Source organism: Nerophis ophidion, linkage group LG26 (assembly GCF_033978795.1).
Source record: "Nerophis ophidion isolate RoL-2023_Sa linkage group LG26, RoL_Noph_v1.0, whole genome shotgun sequence".
NCBI classification, from domain to species: Eukaryota; Metazoa; Chordata; class Actinopteri; order Syngnathiformes; family Syngnathidae; genus Nerophis; species Nerophis ophidion.
In genome coordinates, this window is record NC_084636.1 from 22,119,956 (window position 1) to 22,136,721 (window position 16,766).

General features: G+C 40.0%; 2 protein-coding genes across 2 annotated transcripts in view; both read left to right on the forward strand.

Annotated features, from left to right (window-relative positions):
* Window positions 1–6,413, forward strand: sac3d1 (SAC3 domain containing 1). The gene is made up of 4 exons (XM_061888130.1): window positions 1–122; window positions 2,310–2,718; window positions 2,796–3,078; window positions 5,669–6,413. The coding sequence occupies exons 1-4, from the start codon at window positions 49–51 to the stop codon at window positions 6,142–6,144; spliced, it is 1,242 nt and encodes a 413-aa protein (XP_061744114.1). The 5' UTR covers window positions 1–48; the 3' UTR covers window positions 6,145–6,413.
* Window positions 6,414–10,265: 3,852 nt separating this feature from the next.
* The window catches only part of cpamd8 (C3 and PZP like alpha-2-macroglobulin domain containing 8), a 151,788-nt gene continuing 145,287 nt past the window's right edge, over window positions 10,266–16,766 (forward strand). The window contains exon 1 of the mRNA XM_061888885.1: window positions 10,266–10,715. Coding sequence (XP_061744869.1) covers window positions 10,633–10,715 — 83 coding nt within the window. The 5' untranslated portion in view covers window positions 10,266–10,632. The remainder of the gene's footprint in view (window positions 10,716–16,766) is intronic.

Here is a 16,766-nt window from a genome sequence, read left to right on the forward strand (position 1 = left end):
GGTGATGTGACACTCTTTCCCGATAGGGGGCAGTGTACGCTTTAAGTGATGGCGAAACGCCTGTATATCGCACAGAAGAAGAGTATATTACTGATGAACTGCCAGCGTCCTTCTCGTAGCACGTAAGTTTACACCTTTATTGTCACTCATTTACGTTTTTAATACAACCAACTGTCTTATTTACATAAGCGGACATTATTGTTTTGTGTTCGTATGCATTGTGACTTAAACAAATGGAAAAACGTATTCGGGTGTTACCATTTAGTGGTCAATTGTACGGAATATGTACTGTACTGTACTGTGTAATCTACTAATACAAGCTTCAATCAATCAATCAAAAAGCTTTCTAACTTGCTAACTTGTTTATTTGCCAGCCAATTGCTGGTCAAATAAACAGTAAATAAGGCGAAGGGTGAGCTGAGCTGCTCGTTGTTTAAAATAGCAAGGTGTTAGTGGGGACGGCGTGGCTCGTGTGGTAGGGCCAGCCACTGGAGAGTTCCTGGTTCGATCCCCAGCTCCGGCTGGTGATGGGTTGATGAGGCTTCATCATTGCAAAACTGTCTTGATACTGTGTCAATACTGTGTCACTAAATACTGACATCTGCTGGACATTAAAAAATCTCTACAGGCAACCTATGGACGGACTCAACTGACACTGATTTTATGACCTAGTGCAGTGGTTCTCAAATGGGGGTACGCGTACCCCTGGGGGTACTTGAATATATGCCAAGGGGTACGTGAGATTTTTTTTAGGATATTCTAAAAATAGCAACAAATCAAAAATCCTTACTAAATATATTTATTGAATAATACTTCAACAAAATATGAATGTAAGTTCATAAACTGAAAAACAATACAACAATGCAATATTCAGCGTTGACAGCTAGATTTTTTTGTGGACATGTTCCATAATTATTGAAGTTAAAGATTGTTTTTTTTGTGAAGAAATCGTTAGAATTAAGTTCATGAATCAAGATCACAATCTCCTAAGAGGGCACTTTAAGTTGATGATTACTTCTATGCGTAGAACTCTTTATTTATAATTCAATCACGTTGTACTTTTCAAGTAGTTTTTAGTTATTTTTATATATATTTTTTCCAATTAGTTCAAGAAAGACCACTACAAATGAGCAATATTTTGCACTGTTATACAATTTAATAAATCAGAAACTGATGACATAGTGCTGTGTTTTACTTCTTTATCTCTTTTTTTCAACCAAAAATGCTTTGCTCTGATTAGGGGGTACTTGAATTAAAAAAATGTTCACAGGGGGTACATCAATGAAAAAAGGTTGAGAACCACTGACCTAGTATATACAATAATATAAACCAAGTCATTGTATTTCATTTAGGATTGTTTCATATCTTCATTTAAATAAAAATATATTTTTATCTATTTTAGATACAGTCAATAAATAATGTTAACATGATTGATTGATTGAAACTTTTATTAGTAGATTGCATAGTTCAGTACATATCCCGTACAATTGACCACTAAATGGTCTGCACATGTATCATAACATGGAAATCTAAGAGAAGGTGTTGTGAATGAAGATACTTGTGGACCGGGATTTTTTTTTAATCTTTTTTTTTTTTTTTTACATACGCTCTGAATACGCACTGTTGATTGATTGATTGATTGATTGAAACTTTTATTAGTAGATTGCACAGTACAGTACATATGCCGTACAATTGACCACTAAATGGTAACAACCAAATAAGTAGTGATGGGTTGATGAGGCTTCATGTATCGTTTCGACACATTGCAAAACTGTATTGATACTGCGTCACTAAATACTGACATCTGCTGGACATTAAAAATCCCTACAGGCAACCTATGGACCGACTCAAATGGCACTGATTTTATGACCAAGTATATACAATAAAATAAACCAAGTCATTGTATTTCATTTAGGATTATTTCATATCTTCATTTGAATAAAAATATATTTTTATCTATTTTAGATACAGTCAATAAATAATGTGAACATGATTGGTTGATTGAAACTTTTATTAGTAGATTGCCTATCCGCGCATCTCTAGTGAAAACGTATACTTGAATATTACGATATAGTCATTTTCTATATCGCACAGAGACACACCCGCGATATATTGATATATCGTCCAGCCCTACGATGTATAAGAATTCCCAATTACCATGTACAATATTACAGTATATAACCATGCTTCATTCTTTACGGTTTCTTCCGATTAAAAAAGAAAAACCTATTTATATATATATATATATATATCGAACGTTTTATCAAACGCTTTTTTTTTTTATATCAATTATGTGTCTCTCGCGATAGCCCTCGGAAGGATGCACCAGGAGGAGGAGATAAAAGATGGCGGAACCCTGGTCGAGAGCGAGGCCGAGGTAAATTTGCCACAAGACAAGTGAAGGAAGACATCAAGCCAGAGCAGCATGGAGAGGGAACGACACCAAAAGGAATCTGTCAGACTATGTGTCCCGCTGCGGAACTGCAAAAGCGGGAGACCCAGAACCGTCTGCACCGCTTCGAGATGCTGGCCGGCACGGAGAAAGACCGGCGACCCCGGGTTGACCCCCTGCGCGCAGTTAAGGAGTATACGAGACCGGCGGCAGGGAAAGATGCCACTAACACCGCTGACCTCCGACCTCCAGCTGTGTTGTTAAAAACTGTGTGTTACCTCATGGATGAGGTTGCTGCTGATCCACACCTGTGTCCTTGGACCGAGGCTAGTACCTGTTCATAGTCATCCAATAACATGTTATTCTACAAACACTAACTGAACATTTTTACATTGTATAACAGGTGTATAGCTTTGTGTTTGACCGCCTGCGCAGCATCAAGCAGGACATGATCATCCAAAGGGTGCACGGGCCGGAGTGCACTGCCATTTTAGAGCGGACCGTACGCTTTCTCATCTACGCCTCCTACCGGCTTTGTGGTGAGCCTCTACGACTTTACGACCCACGTATCAACGACACACACCTCCAGGAGAACTTGAGCTGGCTGCTGGACTGCTACGCACAAGGAACGGCACATCATGCCAACCAAGAAGAATTCCAAGCTCTCAGTTTGCTGTATAACTTAGGTGGGTTGTGCAGTTTTTATATTTAACTTAGGGCAGCATGGTGGAACAGGGGTTAGTGCATGTGCCTCACAATATGAAGGTCCTGAGTAGTCCTGAGTTCAATCCCTGGCTCTGGATCTAACTGTGTGCAGTTTGTGTGGATGTGAGTGTGAATGTTGTCTATCTGTGTTGGCCCTGCGATGAGGTGGCGACTTGTCCAGGGTGTACTCCGCCTTCCACCCGAATGCAGCTGAGATAGGCTCCAGCGACCCTAAAAGGGACAAGCGGTAGAAAATGGATGGATGGGATGGATGTTTTTGATTTGGTACACATGCACAATCTAATAACCTCCAACACAAGAGCTGTACATAGCTGTAACTACTACAACAACAATAATAAATATATTCAGTATTATTAACACCTCTCAAGTTAAGTACAATTTTAAAATTCCTAAATGTCATATAATAAAAGTACAAGTTAACTCCAGTAAAATAAAGCTTAACCCTCTAGGAACATTACATACAGGGTTGCCTACACCAGTGTTTTGGTACCGGTACCAACAGGTATTTTGATACTTTTCAAAGTAAAGGGGACCACAAAAAGTGTAATTATTGACTTTATTTTAACTGAAAATCTTATGATACATCAAACGTATGTTTCTTATTGCACTCAAAGAACATTTCAATCAAATTAAATAGGATAGTGAACATACTGTACAACTTCTCTTTTAGTAGTCCTGTATTTTCCAGACCATATGGCGCACTGCCGATGAGCGGTTCTAGTCAGGTTTATTTTCATACAAAAGTCGCACCGCATTATAGGGCGCATTAAAGGGGTCATATTATTATTCTTTTTTTCTAAATGTAAATCACCTACTCGTGGTCTACATAACATGTAATGGTGGTTCTCTGGTCAAAATTTTGCATAGATTGTTTTACAGATCATCTTCAAGCCACTTTCTGACAGTTGTTTCCGGATGCGCCTTATTTACGTGGCTCGCCTTTGACAGCGCCTTCTCCCCGTCATCTTTGTTGTAGCGGTGTAGCGTGCAAGGACATGAGTGGAAGATGGCGCTAACTGTTTTAATGACATTCAGACTTTACTTCACTTCTTAAGGCTCAAGCTGTTTGTTTACATGTTTATTTGTCTTTGCTATTTGGGCTTATCAGACCCTAATTAGAAAAAAAACCTAAAAATCATCTTTTGATGTGATGTACCTAGTCCATAAGTACACAAACGTGTACTTCATGTGTAGTAACATGCAAATTTTTATTTTCACAATTTTTTTTTCCAAATTCCATTGTATGTTATACTCTTGTGACCCCACCATAGAGCAGTATAAGTGTCTATATGTCGGCATAAGACCCCAATTTAGTAGTGTACACAATTTTGGAAATAAGAGCTAAAAGGTGCTGTCCACGCATGTGGCCACTAAGGCCTTTAGAGCTTAAATGAATAACGGAGCTGTATCTCTTCATCCGTAAACAACAAAAAGGCCGGAAATGTGTCCGGTGAAAAACTGTCTGACAGGAACTCTCTAATAACTAAAGTTCCTTGGGTGAATAACGTAAGTTCACTACACCGGTGTGTTTTAGCACTTTCATGGCGAGTTTACTGACGGATATAAGTAAGGACTTTACACTTCTTTATATTAGAAATTACAACAGCGTCAGATGAATGTCCAATAACAAGAAGATAGAGAAAAAGAAAAAGCTCATCAACTACGGTGTCACCACAGACTACAAAGGCGGACTCGCGCAATTTTTCAGGATTTATGCAGATCCCAAATACAGACCTCCCTGCTTGGCACTCAGCATCAAGGTTTGGAATTGGGGGTTAAGCCCCCAAATGATTCCCGGGCATGGCCACTGCTGCTGCTCACTGCTCCCCTCACCCCCAGGTGATGGTCGATGGGTCAAGTGCAGAGGATAATCTCACCACACCTACTGTGTGTGTGTGTGTGTGCGTGCGTGCGTGCGTGCGTGCGTGCGTGCGTGCGTGCGTGCGTGAGAGACAATCATTGGTACTTTATAACAGCAGGTACCAGAAGGTAAGAAAAGTTGCTTTTGCATAATATTGCGAAACAAAACGCCAGATAATGCCTTACCTCATACACACACCATAACAATACTTGTATGTTTAATGTGCCGACAATCCATCAAGCGGTGCGACGTCAAAGCCTACCAAAGTCGTACTAAAACATTTTGATATAATTTTGAGCGCCGTGTGTAATGTTCATATTTTCAATGGAACTTATAAAATCTTGGTGTTGTTCACTTGAGTCATATTGCCATCATACTGCAGTCTACACGTATATCTTATGTTTGACTGCCATCTACTGGTCACACTTATCATTACACCATGTACCAAATAAAATTGATTCGAGGTCGGTATGCAAAACCAGAATTATTCTGTAAGTTTATAAGGCGTACTTTTGAGTTTTGAAAGGGAAAAAGGATTTTAAGTGTGCCTTATAGTCCGGAAATGCTTTGGTAATTTATTGAACCAGAGAATTACGGCTGGACTCTAAAATGTACGTCTTGAGAGGTCCTATTGTGTGTGTCCAGAGAGGCAGTTGTAATAAACACAATGTGTCATCCTTCACTACAAGGTTCATTCCAGGCCGCGCAGCACATCATGAAGCTCCCAACACAGGTCCGCCGCTCCCCCGCCGTCGCGCTCGCGCTCTCCATCCACCGGGCCTTTCTGGAGCGGAACCCCGTGCGTCTACTGCGACTGGCCAGCAGGCTCACCTTCCTGCAGGGCTGCGCTCTGCACCGTCACCTGATGGCGAGCCGTAAGGACCTACTGCTGATTTACAGCCACGGCTGCAACAGCAGGAACTGTCGCTTCCCCCTTGATATTCTCTCCAAACTCCTATTTTTGGACAATTCTCTCACCACAGTTCTCTGTCAGACATACGGGGTGGAGGTCAATCAGGAGAATCAGGTGGCGTTCTCCAAGGCTGCTTTCTCTGAGCCGGAACAGGGAAAATTAAGCTGTCCTGTTTTTCACAATGTTTTGGAGAATAAACTGAAAGACCTCACCATTGGAAATATTGTTCATGGCTGTACTCGACTGAAATGAAGTAGTTGGAATGCTTTCTGCTCAGGTACTCATGCATTTTACAAGTGACTGAAGTTGCAATAGTTTGGACATCATTCTAAGAGCATTCTAAAATTGTTCTTAGCAAACCATATTGGTATAATGGCATAAAGATTGTCTGCACCACTGTCACCTACAACCATTAATAATTACTTTTGTAAATGGTAGAGGGATACAGTGGGGCAAAAAAGTATTTAGTCAGCCACCGATTGTGCAAGTTCTCCCACTTAAAATGATGACAGAGGTCTGTAATTTTCTTCATAGGTACACTTCAACTGTGAGAGACAGAAGGTGAAAAATAATCCAGGAATTTTAAAGAATTTATTTGTAAATTATGGTGGAAAATAAGTATTTTGTCAACCATTCAAAGCTCTCACTGATGGAAGGAGGTTTTGGCTCAAAATCTCACAATACATGGCCGCATTCATTCTTTCCTTAACACGGATCAATCGTCCTGTCCCCTTAGCAGAAAAACAGCCCCAAAGTATGATGTTTCCACCCCCCATGCTTCACAGTAGATATGGTGTTGATGGGATGCAACTCAGTATTCTTCTTCCTCCAAACACCATGAGTTGAGTTTATACCAAAATGGATACATGGATGATACAGCAGAGGATTGGGAGAATGTCATGTGGTCAGATGAAACCAAAATATAACTTTTTGGTATAAACTCAACTCGTCGTGTTTGGAGGAAGAAGAATACTGAGTTGCATCCCAAGAACACCATACCTACTTTGAAGCATAGGGGTGGAAACATCATACTTTGGGGCTGTTTTTCTGCAAAGGGGACAGGCCGATTGATCCGTGTTAAGGAAAGAAGGAATGGGGCCGTGTATTGTGAGATTTTGAGCCAAAACCTCTTTCCATCAGTGACAGCTTTGAATGGTTGATCACGTACTTATTTTCCACCATAATTTACAAATAAATTCTTTAAAATTCCTACAATGTGAATTCCTGGATTCCATCTCTCACAGTTGAAGTGTACCTATGATGAAAATTACAGACCTCTGTCAACATTTTAAGTGGGAGAATTTGCACAATCGGTGGCTGACTAAATACTTTTTTGCCCCACTGTAAATATTTTACAGCACCGTTTAATATAAATTGTATTTTTAGCCTAGAGGGAATGTATACCTGCTGGAGTATGTTGGTGCATCCGTGTTCTTATTTGTGGAATGCAAGTGAATAGTAGTATGTTTTTCAATAAATCATTTTGAGACGGTATTTCAGACCAATTTTCTGTTGTTACCAAACTCTTCCATCCATCCATTTTCTACCGCTTGTCCCGTTCAGGGTCGCTGGAGCCTATCTCAGCTGCATTCGGGAGGATGACGGTGTACACTCTGGACAAGTCGCCACCTCATCGCAGGGCCAACAGAGATAGACAGACAACATTCACATTCACACACTAGGGCCAATTTAGTGTTGCCAATCTGCCTATCCACAAGTGCATTTGTTTGGCGATGGGAGGAAGCCGAAGTACCCGGAGGGAACCCACGCAGTCCCGGGGAGAACATGCAAACTCCACACAGAAAGATCCCGAGCCCGGGATTGAACCCAGGACAATTCGGGACCTTCGTATTGTGAGGACCATGCACTAACCCCAGTTCAACCGTGCTGCCCACCAAACTCTTCCATTTTCTTATAATAAACAAAATGACTTTGGAATATTTAGGAGCCAGGAAATTTCACGACTGGATTTGTTGCACAAGTGGCATCCTATGAAAGTTCCACGCTGGAAATCACTGAGCGCGGCCCATTTTTCACCAATGTTTGTAGAAACAGTATCCATGCCTAAGTGCTTGATTTTTTTAGGACACCTAATTCTCATCATTTGGATGGGTGGCAAAAATACTTTTGGCAATGTAGTGTATTTTAGGCTTGTTTTTGAACTTTTGTAGCTTGTTTTTTGAACAATTTGCTCCAAAATGTGGGCGGGACTGCTGACGTCACCCTCAGAAGACTTGAGGAAAATTCATATTGTGTAGTATGGGCCTGATATACTAAATGTTTGTGTGTACTAAAACAAGTGCAAGCTTTATAGCACACATAAAGCTGATGTATTAAACGTGGGCAAAATGGATTGCATCTGTGAAGTGAATAGCACTTTTTCTCTAGTGACTCAAAGTGCTTAACATAGTGAAACCCAATATCTAATTTTTACATTTAAACCAGTGTGGGTGGCACTGGGAGCAGGTGGATAAAGTGTCTTGCCCAAGGACTCAACGGCAGTGACTCGGATGGCAGAAGCGGGGATTGAACCTGCAACCCTCAAGTTGCTGGCATGGCCGCTCTACCAACCGAGCTATACCGCCTGCAAGCAGCTCCTAAAAACCTGCTTGTAACTTGCTCACGGTAACATTTTTCAAATAAAAAATATAACAAGAACACCATTGGATAGCTTGTGTTACCATTAGTGGTTTACCAGAACATATATGTGTTAAAACTGTTGATGTTTTTCATAATTACTAAGTTTGTGTAACACATTTGATTTTACACACCTGTGGCCGGGCCAAGTGATTAGGACAGGGGTCACCAGGCACCAGGTAGCCCGTAAGGACCAGATGAGTAGCCCGCTGGCCTGTTCTAAAAATAGCAGCACTTACCAGTGAGCTGCCTCTGTTTTTAAAATTGTATTTATTTACTAGCAAGCTGGTCTCGCTTTGCTCGACATTTTTAATTCTAAGAGGGACAAAACTCAAATAGAATTTGAAAATCCAAGAAAATATTTTTAAAGACTTGGTCTTCACTTGTTTAAATAAATTCATGTTTTTTTTTTTACTTTGCCTCTTATAACTTACAGAAAGACCATTTTAGAGAAAAAATACAACCTTAAAAATGATTTTATAATTTTTAAACACATTTACCTTTTTACCTTTTAAATTCCTTCCTCTTCTTTCCTGACAATTTAAATCAATGTTCAAGTATTTTTTTTTTTTTATTGTAAAGAATAATGAATACATTCTTTTAGCTTCTGTTTTTTCGACGAAGAATATGTGTGAAATATTTCTTCAAACTTATGATTAAAATTCCAAAAAGTTATTCTGGCAAATCTAGAAATTTTTTAGAATCAAATTTAAATCTTATTTCAAAGTCTTTAGAATTTCTTTTCAAATTTTTGTTCTGGAAAATCTAGAAGAAATAATGATTTGTCTTTATTAGAAATATAGCTTAGTCCAATTTGTTTTATATTCTAACAAAATGCAGATTGGATTTTAACCTATTTAAAACATGTCATCAAAATTCCAACATTAATCTTAATCAGGAAAAATTACTAATTATGTTCCATAAATTCTTTTTTTAATTTTTTCAAAAAGATTCGAATTAGCTAGTTTTTCTCTACTTTTTTTTCGGTTGAATTTAGAATTTTAAAGTGTTGAAATTGAAGATAAACTATGTTTCAAAAGTTATTATTATTATTTTTTTTCCTGTTTTCTCCTCTTTTAAACCGTTCAATTAAGTGTTTTTTTTCCATCATTTATATTCTATAAAAACCTTCCGTAAAAGGACAAAAAATGTACGACGGAATGACAGACAGAAATACCCATTTTATATATATATATATATTAATGGTCAATTGAGAAAATTGGGCTATTTCAGGCAATTTTTAAGTGTGTATCAAACTGGTAGCCCTTCGCATTAATCAATACCCAAGAAGTAGCTCTTGGTTTCAAAAAGGTTGGTGACCCCTGGATTAGGACACCTGATTATGATCATTTAGATTGGTGGCCAAATACTTTTGGAAATATAGTGTATCAGGCTTTACATTTTTTGCAGCTCCAGACAGATTTTTTGTTGTTGTATTTTTGGTCCGATATGGCTCTTTCAACATTTTGGGTTGCCCGACCCCAGCTCTAAGAGTTGCACTATCGTCCTCTGGCCGCTTGGGGGCAGCAGAGAACCGCCCTTATGTAGTCGCTAACCAACGACTACATAAACTCGCGAGCACTTTTTTTAAATTTATTTTTTATTTTTACTAAAATAGTTGAATTTACACCGTCATTGCAAGGCAGCATATCGCTATATTACACGACCAGAACAATGGGAAGGTGTAAAAAAATAAATAAAAAAGTGCATATTAAAGTAAACCAAGCTCCAGCCAGTCAGTCAGTTCCGGGCAGTCAAACCGAGAAGAACCGAGCTTGAGCGACCCCAGCCCGGGCTCCCCCCCCCCCCTCTATCCGTCCAAAAACAACAACAGCGTGGACCTTAATGCTAAACCTTTCTTTTTTTTTTTTTTGATCGCACGGCGAAGTGGGAGGACGCTTTGACAATTTGTAATGGTGAAATATGAGAGAAGCGAGCCGGGGCGGGAGAAGAAGAGAAGAAGGAGACACATGGGAGAGGACTGATGACGAACACTTCATAGACTGAAGAAGAGGCTCTTAAGAACTCAATTTCACTTACAGGACACCAGGACGAGGATCCCCCTTTTCTTTGGCACACGCAGGATATTTCGTGGGGCAGAAAATGCTGCAGTTCTTGACGGCTTTAAGCTTTTGGTGGACTTTGTTCATGTGCAACATGAACACAAGTCATGCACAAGACAAGGCGTGAGTAACCCTGCTTCTATTTACTCTCAATTTAAAGTTCTTAAACATGTGATATTAAAAATACACCTTTGCAATGTTTTCAATTACAAAAAAAAAGACAATTAATGTTAATTGTTTGGAACAGTGGTTCTCAACCTTTTTTCATTGATGTACCCCCTGTGAACATTTTTTTAAATTCAAGTACCCCCTAATCAGAGTAAAGCATTTTTGGTTGAAAAAAAGAGATAAAGAAGTAAAATACAGCACTATGTCATCAGTTTCGGATTTTTTCAATTGTATAACAGTGCAAAATATTGTTCATTTGTAGTGGTCTTTATGGAACTATTTGGAGAAAAAAATATATAAAAATAACTAAAAACTTGTTGAAAAATAAACAAGTAATTCAATTATGAATAAAGATTTCTACACATACAAGTAATCATCAACTTAAAAGGGCCTCTTTTGGGATTGTAATAGGGATCCATCTGGATTCATGAACTTCCTTCTAAACATTTCTTCGCAGAAAAAGAAATCTTTAACATCAATATTTATGGAACATGTCCACAAAAAAATCTAGCTGTCAACACTGAATATTGCATTGTTGTATTTCTGTTCACAGTTTATGAACTTGTATTCATATTTTGTTGAAGTATTATTCAATAAATATATTTATAAAGGATTTTTGAATTGTTGCTATTTTTTAGAATATTTAAAAAAAAATCTCACTTACCCCTTGGCATACCTTCAAGTACCCCCAGGGGTACGCGTACCCCCATTTGAGAACCACTGGTTTAGAACATGCATGGCTTTAATAGATTGCCACTTATTGCTACATCAGATGTTGTTTCTTTCCAACAAACAGACTTTTAACAGCCTCAAAGTGGAAAAACATGTGGATTTCAAAACACACACACACACATTTTTGTATTTGTTACCTTCTTGAAAGCTCAGAAAAATGCCTACCTCTAGTATTATAATCATCAATCACTCCATCAATCAATCACATTTTATTTATATAGCCCTAAATCACAAGTGTCTGAAAGGGCTGCACAGGCCACAATGATGTTCTCGGCTCAGATCCCACATCAGGGCAAGGAAAAACTCAACCCACTGGGCTACAGTGAGAAACCTTGGAGGGGACTGCAGATCAAGTTATTCTTGTATAGCGCTTTTCTACCTTCAAGGTACTCAAAGCACTTTGACACAATGTCCAAGTTCACCCATTCACACACACATTCACACACTGATGGCGGTAGCTGCCATGCAAGGTGCTAACCATGACCCATCAGGAGCAAGGGTGAAGTGTCTTGCTCAAGGACACAACGGACGTGACGAGGTTGTTAGAAACTAGGGATCGAACCAGGAACCCTCTGGTTGCTGGCGCGATCACTCCCCCAGGGTGACCAGCGCGATGGACGTCGAGTGGATCTAGTTAATAGTGTGAGAGTCTGCTCGAGGACACAACGGACGTGGCGAAGTTGGTAGAAACTAGGGATCGAACCAAGAACCCTCTGGTTGCTGGCACGGTCACTCCCCCAGGGTCACCAGTGCGATGGACGTCGAGTGGATCGACTTAATAGTGTGAGAGTCCAGTCCAGCAGGGGGTCATCTTGAATGGAGACAGGCCAGCAGTGCAGAGACGTAACCAACTGATGCACAGATGAGTGGTCCACCCCGGGTCCCGACTTTGAACAGCTAGCGCATCATCTGTGGTAACCTATTGTGTGAGAGGGGGACAGAGCAGAAAAGAGACGGCAGATCAACTTGTCTAAATGGGGGGTCCATTTAAAGGCCAGAGTATACAAATGAGTTTTAAGATGGGACTTAAATGCTTAACAAATAAAAGTTGTAATTTTACTCAAATGAAAGTCCAAATTTTACAAAAAAACCCTGAACATTTGTGCAATATTATGATTATAGTTGGAATTTTACTCAATAATAGTCACAATCCTAGAAAAGCTTAACATTTCGGCAATTTTATTAAAATAATCGTAATTTTTCTCAACAAAAGTCACAATTGTATAAGAAAACTTTAAAATGTTGGCAATACCATAATAATAATCTTAATTTTATTTGGCAAAATTATGACGATAAATGTCGTAATTTTGCTCAAAAAATGTCACTATTTTACAAGAACAACACAAAAATTGGCAATATTGTGATAAAAGTCGGAATGCTGTCTGACAAATGTCACCATTTTGCTTTAAAATGGGGATCATTTTACATATAGTAATAATTTTTAAAGAAAATACGGCAATATTACAGAAACAGAAAGAATATGAGAAATTGTTCCCAATTTTATAAGAAAAAAAGTCGACACATTGAGAAAACACTGCTTTTCCTTTTTTTTTTTTTTTGTTTGTAATTGGTTTATAATGTTAATTATTTACTTCTAGTTATTACAGTATGTCTCTATACATATTTTTTTAGTTTTTTTAAATAAATTTTGGCCATAATGGGCACATTTCAATTTCTTACACACACTTGTTATTTCATATGTTGACCAGAGGGGGAGCACTTTTAAAACCGACACACAGTCAATTTGAAAATTCCCTGCTTTTTGGGACCACCCAAATTGTGATAGATTTCACCACCAGTGGTGCAAATGAGACATTCTGTATTAGATGCAATGGTTTTCCGTATTGGGACCATGATTTCGGTCCTAACTTGTTCATCGGTCCTCATGGAAGCTACTTTTCCTTGTTGAAGTCTCAAGAAGGGTAGAAATACAAGAACACACACACACATGCACGCATTGTTGTATTTGTTAAAAAATGCCCACCTCTTTAGGACTGCCCTAATTTTGATAGATTTCACCACCAACCTCTATTTTTTTGTTTTTTATAATGTGTTTAAGGCCGATGACAAACAAGTCACAGACCACAAATGGCCCCTCTGCCGTACTTTGGGCAACCCAGCTGTAGAAGCTAACTGTTGATGGCCATTATAGTCTTAATACCGGAGTGTATTTGTTCATCCTATGGTCACATATGGGACGCGGGTTGTCTGACATCAGCGCCGGAAGTTGTAAAATCAGCTGTTCACCTGGCGTTTTTTGAGGGGGATGAATAGGTAAGTCCTTCCTTACCTTGTTTTATCATATATTGCTGCCTTAGCACCTGTCAATGTTTACTTTTGTATGCACATTAAATCAACAAAAAATCCTGACTTTGGAGCAATGTTCACGGACTCTAGTATTTGGCTCCCTATTAGATGCAATGGTTTTCCGTTTTGGGACCATGATGTCGGTCCTAACTTGTTCACCGGTCCTCATATGGAAGGTACTTTTCCTTGTTGATGTCTCAAGAAGGGTAGAAATATAAGAACACACACACACACACACACACACACACACACACACACACACACACACACACACACACACACTTTTGTACTTGTTACCTTCTTAAGACCTCCGAAAAATGCCCACCTCTTTAGGACCTCCCTAATTTTGATAGATTTCACCACTAGGGGTGCAAATGAGATCTCTAATTTAATTTTTTTGTAATGTGCTTAAGGCCGATGACAAACGAGTCACTAACCACAGATGGCCTCTGTGCTGCACTTTGTGCAACCCAGCTGTAGAAGCTAACTGTTAATGGCCACTATAGTCTTAGTACCGTAGTGTATTTGTTCATCCTATGGTCACATATGGGACGCGGGTTGTGTTACGTCAGCACCGGAAGTTGTAAAATCAGCTGTTCACCTGGCGTTTTTTGGGGGGGTGAACAGGGAAGTCCTTCTTTACCTTGTTTTATCATACATTACTGCCTTAGTACCTGTCAATGTTTACTTTTTTATGCACATTAAATCAACAAAAAATCCTGACTTTGGAGCAATGTTCACGGACTCTCGTATTTGGCTCCCATATTAGATGCAAAGGTTTTCCATACTGGGACCATGATTTCAGTCCTATCTTTGTCACCGGTCCTCATATTGAAGGTAATTTTCCTTGTTGATGTCTCAAGAAGGGTAGAAATATAAGCACACACACACACACACACACACACACACACACGCACAACAACAACTTGGTGAAGGCCATGTGATTACATTTAAACACCTGATCCTAGCCGTCCGTGTAGATCAAACAAGTCCAGTTATTACTGAGGATTTTCTCATGACTCTTAGGAATTGCACTTGCCTCTGGCTGTAATACCAACCACCTGATCCTTCTCTCAGGCATGCAGGCTTGGTGTGCTCACTCCTAATTTTAATGGTATTCAGCAGGGCCGTAGCTCCAAATTCTGATACCCCACACACAAGATTCCTAAAGGGGTCTATCTTGAGTGGAGACAGGTCAGGAGCGCAGAGACGTCCCTAACTGATGCACAGATGGTCCAGACTTTGAACATCTGTGGTCACTTAATAAACTCTCCACACTGGAGAGGGGGCGGAACAAAAAACAGACGGCAGATCAACTGGTCTAAAAGGGGGATCTATTTAAAGGGTAGTGTCTACCAATGAATTTTAAGATGGGACTTAAATGCTTCAGCTGAGGTAGCATCTCTAACTGTTACCAGGAGGGCATTCCAGAGTACTGGACCCCGAATAGAAAACGCTCTATAGATCACAGACTGTTTTTGGGTTCTGGGAATCACTAATAAGCGGGAGTTCTTAGAACCTAGTAGAAGCATTTACGTCTCACCTTAAAACTCATTTGAATACTCTAGCCTTTAAATAGACCTCCTTTTTAGACCAGTTGATCTGCCGCTTCTTTTCTTTTTCTTCTCTGTCTCCCCCTCCCTTGTGGAGGGGGTCCGGTCCGATTACCATGGATGAAGTACTGGCTGTCCAGAGTTGGGACCCAGGATGGACCGCTCGTCGGGACCCAGGATGGACCGCTCGTCGGGACCCAGGATGGACCGCTCGTCGGGACCTAGGATGGACCGCTCGCCTGTGTATCGGTTGGGGACATCTCTACGATGCTGATCCGACTCCGCTTGGGATGGTCTCCTGTAGACGGGACTCTCGCTGCTGTCTTGGATCCGCTTTGAACTGAACTCTCGCGGCTGTGTTGGAGCCACTATGGATTGAACTTTCACAGTATCATGTTAGAGCCGCTCGACATCCATTGCTTTCGGTCCCCTAGAGGGTGGGGGGGTTGCCCACATATGAGGTCCTCTCCAAGGTTCTCATAGTCATCATTGTCACTGGCGTCCCACCGGGTGTGAGTTCTCCTTGCCCACTGGGTGTGAGATTTCCTTGCCCTTATGTGGGTTCTTCCGAGGATGTCGTAGTCGTAGTGGTTTGTACAGTCCTTTGAGACATTTGTGATTTAGGGCTATGTAAATAAACATTGATTGTACCCCGCCTTCCGCCCGATTGTAGCTGAGATAGGCGCTAGCGCCCCCCGCGACCCCAAAAGGGAATAAGCGGTAGGAAATGGATGGATGGATGATTGATTGACTGTCATTATTAACTTAAAGTGAACCTCACTTCTTTTTTTAAAATGTTGCCTGTCATTCACAATCCTTATATAAGCCAAGCACTCATTTTTCTTTTTTTTAATGCATTGTAAGTTGTGAATAAATGTCAGCTAAAGTCAGTTTACAATGGAGCCTATCGGAGTTGCTTGATCTTTTCTGCCCTTAAAACGCTTACATGAAACAACCAAACAGCAATGTTTTATATACAACCTGTAAGTATATATGTAATCTAGTAACAGGCACAGCCAAAAGTAACAAGTTATATTTATGTATATTGCTCATTTTAAGCACACGGGGCACACTCATTTCACAAATGCATCACATTGTTTACAGTCTCACTGATTACTAATCACTGCAGAGATCATGAGGGTCAGAAATCAGAAATCAGAAATACTATATTGATCCCCGAGGGGAAATTAAATTCAACAAACATAATAAAACATCACTTACTGTACAATGTCTGCTGTCACTGTGATGCCGACCTATGGGATGTGGATGTAATTTCTTTTAGATAAACTCATAATCCAGGCAGCACAGTGGGACAGGGGTTAGTGCATGGGCCTCACAATACAAAGGTCCTGGGTTCGATCCCCGGGCTTGGGGTCTTTCTGTGTGGAGTTTGCATGTTCTCCCCATGACTGTG

Coding starts and splice junctions, on each gene's coding strand:
- sac3d1 (XM_061888130.1), top strand. CDS start 49: ATGGCGAAACGCCTGTATATCGCACAGAAGAAGAGTATATTACTGATG. Junction 123..2,309: donor CAGCGTCCTTCTCGTAGCAC/GTAAGTTTACAC, acceptor CTCTCGCGATAG/CCCTCGGAAGGATGCACCAG. Junction 2,719..2,795: donor ACCTGTGTCCTTGGACCGAG/GCTAGTACCTGT, acceptor ATTGTATAACAG/GTGTATAGCTTTGTGTTTGA.